Consider the following 8453-nt stretch of genomic DNA (forward strand, 5'->3'; position numbering starts at 1 on the left):
ATGGTTATGGAGGAATTTTTTCTCCATAACTATAGAAAATACACCATCAGTTACCTGTCAATTTTGTTGAATAACTCGCTTTGCAATTCAGGGGCACTGTTCATCTGAGGCTCTTGAGGACTCTTAGTCTCTCAGTCCACTTCAGACTGTCATTCTGGGATTTATAAAGGTCTTCATTGCACAGAGGATATTGAAACATTAAGGACTTAAGCAGCATGCCCTTTATCACTCATCACACTGGACGAGCCAGGAGTAGAAATGCAGGCATCTTTGTTTTGTTGTTTGCTCCCAGCGTGGAACAACAGCCTCTGTAGAAAAGCAGCCAGTATCCCTGGAAACAATTCATCAGATTTTTCAAAAGAAATCCAATTTCATCTGGCATGATGGGTTCAGTGTTGCTTCTTAAGATAAATGATAAAAATACCAACATCCTAATACAAAGAAATCCAGTTATTTTGGTTTAATCTCAGTGAAAAGCATCACAAACCTTTTATTGCTTCTGTAGCCTTCCCTGATGTGTTTAGGTCCTTGGCTGGAGGAGACAGTAGTTCTGTAACTGTTCGTCTACCAAACAGAGTCTGGCTGAGTCGTGGCTGGTTCAGAACCTTTAAAAAGCATGTATCTGGGGATGGGGCCTCAGGAATCTGCACTTTTCATAAGCACCCCAAGGTAATTCTTAGTTAGGTACCCTGAAGTTCAAGAACTGCTAGTCTTGAAACCACAGCTTTCACGTTCCTTCTAGCTTTAAAAAAATCGTGAGCCCCAGATTCGCTCTCATTTCATTTGGTGAATCTCGATGCATGCATGAGCTCTTCTTGGGCAATTTTTAAAAATGTATACTCTTAGGAAGTTTCATTAATAGATAACTCTCCTTCACCTGTGCATCTACAGGAAACAGAGTTAGATGACATAGGGCATCATTTCTCAAAATAGGGGCCAATATCAGTGAGAGCCAGGGGACATGCAAAGCTGTAGGATAAATATTAATATGATGCATCTTCCTGCAGCATCAAGTTTTTCTTAGAAACTGTATTTAAATTACTGCAGATACATTGAGGAGTAGAATGCAAAGTTCATGTGAGTTTTATGCTAAACGTGAAACTTCAAAAGATTTACTGATTGTAGCTGATACTGGGGTCTCACACCTCTGGAAGTGGAGTTTTTTCTCCTCTTCTACCAAGCATTTCTGTCTATATTCAGGGTCGCCCTCGACCAGTGATTGCTATATATCTGGTTCTGTGATGCCAAAATGAACATCGTTTGAAACCACTGTAGAAAATTAGCCCCCTGTGCCGGGTGCGGTGGCTCACGCCTGTAATCCCAGCACTTTGGGAGGCCAAGGCAGGCGGATCACGAGGTCAGGAGATCGAGACCATCCTGGCTAACACAGTGAAACCCCGTCTCTACTAAAAATACAAAAAAATTAGTCAGGCGTGTTGGTGGGCGCCTGTAGTCCTAGCTACTCAGGAGGCTGAGGCAGGAGAATGGTGTGAACCCGGGAGGCAGAGCTTGGAGTGAGCCGAGATTGTGCCACTGCACTCCAGCCTGGGCAACAGAGCGAGACTACATCTCAAAAAAAAAAAAGAAAAATTAGCCCACTGTACACAAGGATGCTGACCGATTTGCTCCCAGGAGATCCTCATTAACTTACCAATCTACAAAGAGCCCTTTGAATTTCTGCCACTATGTGGAGAATAGTCACAAAAGATTATTCTTTCCCCTATTTTTTAAAAGAGTGTGTTAGTTAGAAAAGGAGGCTTAGCAGGAGGAAAAGAAGCTAACCGTGTGAAAAGACACTGCAGCTCTTCCTGACCACATTCCCCTTGGACTAGCAATTCAGTAAAACAGGCCTGAAATTATGGAGCTCCTAGAATGTATTTCTTACCAGAAGGATAGCTTCATTTCCCCGTAGGAGTCTCTTTTTCTTCAAAATGTTCGTGATGAGAAAGAAACAAATTCACGGCCCTGAGTCTAATAATACAGGATTTCTGAGCCACTGATCCTGTTTGGTCTGGAAGATTCTTTCACCCCCAAGAGTTGCCTTGAGCACACTGCCTCATTCTGTCCCCTCAATCTTGGCAAAGTTACCCTTCACGTCAGAGAGAAGTGAGTAACACTCTTCATTTCGCTGACAAGCTGTGATAAGCCTTGCTGGCTCAGAGTCTGTGTTGAACTTGACCTCCTGGGTAATTTGGAGTGGCTGTGCAAGTCACAGCCTCAGAGTCCAGTAGACTCTGAGAGAGAGCAGTGGCATGGTATTGGTTTAAAGAATGGTGAGTGGCCGGGCGCGGTGGCTCACGCCTGTAATCCCAGCACTTTGGGAGGCCGAGGCGGGCGGATCACAAGGTCAGGAGATCGAGACCACGGTGAAACCCCGTCTCTACTAAAAATACAAAAAATTAGCCGGGCGCGGTTGTGGGCGCCTGTAGTCCCAGCTACTCGGGAGGCTGAGGCAGGAGAATGGCGTGAACCCGGGAGGCGGAGCTTGCAGTGAGCCGAGATCGCGCCACTGCACTCCAGCCTGGGCGACAGAGCGAGACTCCGTCTCAAAAAAAAAAAAAAAAAAAAAAAAAAAAAAGAATGGTGAGTGGTTGTCTTCTCCACTTCCTGACTCCCACCTTCATCTTCTCGCTGCATTGAAGAATCACTCTATTGCGTATTTCTGTTACAGGCACAAGTCTTTCTCCACCACCCAGGCCAATGGCCTTGCCGTTAAGTGGCTGTCAAGTCTCCTCTTTCTGCTAGAATTGTAACCAATGCCCTCCCAGACCATTCTGCATCCCGTTGTCACATTAGTCTTCCAGAAGCACAACTTTGAATGGCACCTCTGATCTCTGGAAAAAGGAAGTCCTTTATTGGCTTAACTAGGTCTAAAGTCATAGCCTGATGTTCAGAGGCTTCAACTGCCTTATCCCAGGACTTTCTGCTCTTGCTCTGCACTCCCCAGTCTAACCAGATTACTCATCCATGTCTTTTCTCATGCTCTTCCCTCCAACTAGAATTTCCTTTATGGAAGCCCTGCCTGACAGAATCTTACCCATAGGACGTCTTCCTCAGTCCCATACCATCCTTTCAGCATGGTGCAATTTCTCCTCTTCTGCTATTAATTCACGGTACTAGGACCTCACTTACGGCACATAGAATATTCTTGGGAGTTGTCAAATGTCCATGAAAAAACATTCTTGAACTTAGAGTCAGAAAACCTGGATTCAGATCCTGGCATAGTCAGCCCCTGTCTTTGTGCCATGGGCAAGCCCTCTAACTTCTCCATGCTCTGGTCTTTGTGTCTGGGAAAAGGCAGGCATAGCCCCTGGGTGGAGTGAGGGGTAAGTGGCACAGTGCATGGGAATGAATTTGGTCAACAGCACTGAAATCCTTCTGTCTCTGCTTTCCAGGACCTTTCCTCCTTGTCTCTGAGCTACTTGAGGAAAGGGGCTGTGTCTTGCCCATCCTTATGTACTACTATTAATTTTATCACATTACTATCACACATTAGCATCATTATAGTTCTAATACTAATAGTTAATCTTTGTGAAGCACCACCACTCTGAGTGCTTTGTATGTATTAATTAACTCAACTATTTCAATAACCCCAAGAGGTAGGTACTATTATTAACCCACTTTATGGAGCAGAAAACCATGTTCAGTATTTCACAAAACCTCCAGTGAATAATGAATGAATGAGGGATTGAATGAGACAAAAACCTGTTAACAATGCCTTCTCTCCTTCTTCAGGCTATGCCCCTACTTTTCTTTCCTCTCTCCCACGGTAAATGCAAAATTAGCAAACAATGTAGAATGAACTGAGCCACTGAAAGGTATGCAGCCTCCCTGGGTCCTCACTTAGACTTCTTCTGAAGAGAGCTCCTGTGAGCTCCAAAGGACAGAGCTTGTGGCTGTCATGTTCTTTATTCTATTGGTGGGGCCTAGAACACTGCCTGCTGATCAATTTTTATGAAGTAAGTAGAGGAATCAATGTATAGACAGCATATTTGTCCCCTCGAGACAGATGTTTCCAATGGTGGAGCTGGTGAGCAGTGTTCTCTCTTGCTTTCTCAGGCAGTACTACGAGATGCTTTACAACACAGCTGACGAGCTCCTGAACCTGGTGGTGGACCAGGGTGTGAAGTACACGGAGCTGGAGTACATCCATGCCCTGACCCTGCTGCACCGCAGCCAGACAGGGGTGGGGGAACTGACCACCCAGAACATGAGGCTGCAGCGGCTCAAAGAGATCATCTGCGAGCAGGCTGCCATCAAGCAAGCCACCAAGGACAAGAAGATAACTACCGTTTAGCAGAGCCTACTTCGGTTGGTAGCTGGGGTCCCCTCAGTCACACTCACTTTTTCCCTTGGTATGTTATTGGTATATTCTGAGCTTAGTTTTCTCTACACTGTTGCTTTAGTGGAGAGGAGGTATAAGGATTTTTTCTCTCTAGTTTGACTTTTCATATAAATGCTAAAGGAAGGCAACAGTACTGACTTTTGGTTGAACAACTACTTTAATGCAGTCAAGTCTAACGGGACTAGGGTGGGATAGGGAGGAAGGTGGTATCAAATTGCTGGACTCTGAAAAACGAGTGGATGGATTACTAATATTTCATTTATTACTCTCTCTCTCTATATATATATATATAAAATTCCAGCCTTGGAAAGTAGACTGCTACCTAAGTTTTGGTCCCTTCCTAAAACCATTGAGTAGGGTTCTATTACATAAACAGTAGGATTTTTTCCTCTCCTGACCTTATCCATTTACAGTTCAATGAAATAAGTGTCTGTGCATTGCTGTCTGTCTCTATTGGCAAAGTCAAATAAATGGCTTCTCAGCTGCTGTTTACAACAAACTTCCCTAACAAAACAGAACCTCTAATTTAGGGCTGGGAATCGAAGTCTTTTGGTTCCAGTCCCTGCGACAGTTTTGTATGCTATATCTTGTACACAGGTTGTAGGTTGGTTTATTGCCATTTTGTTTTATTTCTGCTATATAAAAACCAAGAGCCATACAATTAGACAAATATGGAGGAATGAAAGGCAATTCAACCATCTGCTTGATTTCCAACCCCCGCCCCCGCCCGCCGCCCTAATTTTGGAGAGAATAATGGTTAGAGAACATTTCATCTCACTTGAAACATCCTTTGGGAGTAAATTATTCTTAGGTGCTCACTTGGTCTGAGCTCAGCTGAATGCAGGGAAGATGGGACAGAGTAACATTTCTCCTCTGTGTGGCCTCCAGCTGGGCCTGTCCCTGGATTGTCCTCTCCCCCGCATTGTGGGCATTTACCGTGTTCCTGGCACACTGGACCTCACCATGTCCCCAGTCCTCTTGCTGGACATGGTTCATAGGTCACAGAAGGCAGCAAAGCACTGACTGGGCCACATCTTGAAAACTCGTGGAAAGAGGAGGAGGAGGGACTTTGACCACACACAGTGATGCCTCACACCCTGAAGGTGGGGGATTTTATACCTGTTTGTACAACTTTGGTCTTGATGGGAAAATGGAATATTAAAAAGTGTTTTGAGAAGCTTAAATGTTTCATGTTATTTTTCTTGTATTCTTTATTCAGCAAATATTCCCCAGAAGCATAATATGTGCTCCATGCTGCCACACACAGGAGCAAATGGATACATGAAGAGGACACCCTTATTATCTAAGAGTGTGGAAACTGGACTGGAGTCAAAAATCCCAACAGCTCAAACTCAGGGCTGGGTCAGAATCAGGTCAGGCAGTGGGGCTGCCGTGAAGGGGATTCACTGGCCAACTGGAGGTTCCAGGGGATTCTGGTGGGAAGGAATGTAGTCAATCTGGCTCCAAGGGCCTAACTGGGAAGAAGAATCTCTGTAGGAGACAACTGTGGGAAAACATACTGCCCTAAACAATATCATGAGAAATAGTCTACCCTAGAAGCAGTAGTGGGAGAAGGGGGATGAGAGGAGATTAGGGTTACCTAAGCTGCTTCTTCATGGCCACGACCCCCAGCATTGATTCTGTACCTTTTCTTTTTCTTCCTGTCCACTCCAGGTGGAGAACCCCGAGTGGTGACAGTGATGGCAGCAGAGCCAGGGTGGGACTGAGAGTGCTCAGACTAGTTTTTTTGGGGTGTGGAAAGAGACATGGGTTTGGATTGAGCAGAATGTCAAGAGCCCTGAGAACCAACCTAAAAATGACAGATGAGCTGCTTCAGGGGCAACATTTAGGAAAGTGAAATCCCTGCTTTGCTTACAATGACGGGACTGAACATGGTAATTCTGCACAGAAAAGGAGCTCTAGGACTCTTCCGAGACATTTAGGACATCCAAGTTTCTTTGAAGGTTGGCACATCAGTCTTTATTCTTCCACAGGTAAAGAACAGCCGGTGACACACTCAGTGGATAGTCAACGGCTACCTCAGAACCTACATGCCTTTGAAACACAGTGAATATTTCCACATTTTGATCCTACTTAGGGGTATTTTGTGAGACTGTTGTGCTGTTTACAGCCTTGACCAACCAGAAAGAGCTAGAGAGAGCCAGGGTCTGCCAAGGACAGGGCCCACCAAACACATACAGAGTTACATAATGTTCTTGCATGAAGACCTCTCCCTAAGTGTGCTATTGCAGATAACAAGGCCAACAAAGACTGGGTGCAGGACTCACGCCTATAATCCCAACACTTTGGGAGGCCAAGGCGGGCGGATCAGGAGGTCAGGAGTTCTAGACCAGCCTGGCCAACATAGTGAAATCCCACCTCTACTAAAAATACAAAAATTAGCTGGGTGTGGTGGTGCGCACCTGTAATCCCAGCTACTCAGTAGGCTGAGGCAGGAGAATCACTTGAACCCGGGAGGTGGAAGTTGCAGTGAGCCAAGATTGCCCCACTGCACTCCAGCCTAGGCGACAGAGCAAGACTGCGTCTCAACAAAAAAGCCAATGAAATAGGCCTTACCAGAAGGGGTGCTGGAAACAAAGCAAACCATTTTCTCATTCTTATACAGAGGTACAAACGGGAGGGACATGTGGACTGCTGCCCGCATCACTAGTCACTGCACCGTGGAGAAGGCCCACAGGAGTAGGAGGGATCCTGAGATGGGAAATCAACATGACCATGAAGAAGGAAGGCTTTGGAGTGATGTCATCTGACTTGGTTATCAGTACAGCAGCTCCCAGAGAGCACTTCCTTCTGCTAACACTGTTATCTACTCTCTGGTACTTAGCATGTCTTCCCATTTTGTCCTCACAGCAACCCATGTCATAAATATTACTTTCCTTTCTTCCATACCCAAGGGCCCCGAAACTACTGAAAGAATCTCTTCCAAGTTAGCCATCCTTGGAATAAATTCCTTGAAAAAGAAGTACTAGTTCATCAACTGGGATCCAACTATTTTATATATATATACATATGTATGCACACGCACAGGCAAATTGTGTTCTCAGACGTGCAGGTAGTGGTTTCTTCTACATTTTGTGGTTACTTTTAGCTATCATATTATTGCCTGTCAGTATACCTTTTAATTTATAAATGAAACTACTCTTTGGATGATATTGTGCCCCTTACCCCACAGGCACTTCTTTCTACCTGCTCTATTAATACAGTTTCTTTCAGGGTCTTATCCTAGGACAGTGTTTTTATTCCCGCCTCACAGTAGGGTTTTGTTATCTTACTGCCCAACTAGAACGTTTTCCCCTCCACACTGATTTCATCCCAATGATTAGACAAGGATTGGTTCCTCAGGTTGCCCTTGCTGTAAGAGGACAAGCCCTGCTTCCACGCTCTGAAAGACAAGTTTATTTTTTAGTATGTCCAGATCAGCTCAAGTTTCGTGGTAAAACCAGGCCTGAGCCATTACAGCCCTTACTCTTGAAACAGCCAGTGACACCGCACTGGAAAAAGCGGAGGCTTTTCATGAGCTTTCATGCTTGTTTCTGACCTACTTGAAGAAAGGGGCTGATATGGTTTGGCTGTGTCCCCACCCATATCTCATCTTGAATTGTAGCTCCCATAATCCCCACGTGTCATGGGAGGGACCTGGTAGGAGATTAATGAATCTTGGGGGTGAGTTTTTCCAGTGCTGTTCATGTGATAGTGAATTAGTCTCACGGGATCCGATGGTTTTTTAAAAGGCAGTTCTCCCACACACTTCTTGCCTGCCGCCACGTAAGATGTGATTTTGCTCCTCCTTCACCTTTCGCCATGATTGTGAGGCCTCCCCAGCCATGTGGAAGTGTGAGTCCATTAAACCTCTTTTTCATTATAAATTACCCAGTCTCAGGTATTTCTTCATAGCAGTATGAAAATGGACTAACATAGGGGTTGTGTCTTGCCCATCCTTAGGTACTATTACTTCTACTACATTACTACTAATCTGGTAGGACCCTCTTCTGGCAATTACTGCCCTCTGCAGAGTAACCCCATTCCAAGAAGCCCCAGCCTCTCTCCAAGACTTTATTCTTGCCTGAATGTTTTCTGAGCCTGACAG

The 8453-nt window shown here is 45.1% G+C and overlaps 1 protein-coding gene and 1 long non-coding RNA gene across 4 annotated transcripts in view; both read left to right on the forward strand.

Annotated features, from left to right (window-relative positions):
• Nucleotides 1-5529, forward strand: part of EXOC4 (exocyst complex component 4) — an 815224-nt gene extending 809695 nt beyond the window's left edge. For all 3 annotated transcript variants that reach the window (XM_015134944.3, XM_015134942.3, XM_077997361.1), the window contains one exon: nt 4060-5529. In XM_015134944.3, the coding sequence (XP_014990430.1) occupies nt 4060-4297 (238 nt within the window). In that variant the 3' untranslated portion in view covers nt 4298-5529. The remainder of the gene's footprint in view (nt 1-4059) is intronic.
• A 35-nt stretch (nt 5530-5564) lies between these two features.
• LOC144339968 (uncharacterized) lies at nt 5565-8235 on the forward strand. The gene is made up of 2 exons (XR_013415601.1): nt 5565-5718; nt 6020-8235. It is a non-coding gene; the product is annotated as an uncharacterized LOC144339968 (long non-coding RNA).
• The last annotated feature ends 218 nt before the right edge of the window (nt 8236-8453 follow it).

This window comes from Macaca mulatta, chromosome 3 (genome assembly GCF_049350105.2).
Source record: "Macaca mulatta isolate MMU2019108-1 chromosome 3, T2T-MMU8v2.0, whole genome shotgun sequence".
In the NCBI taxonomy this organism is placed as follows: domain Eukaryota; kingdom Metazoa; phylum Chordata; class Mammalia; order Primates; family Cercopithecidae; genus Macaca; species Macaca mulatta.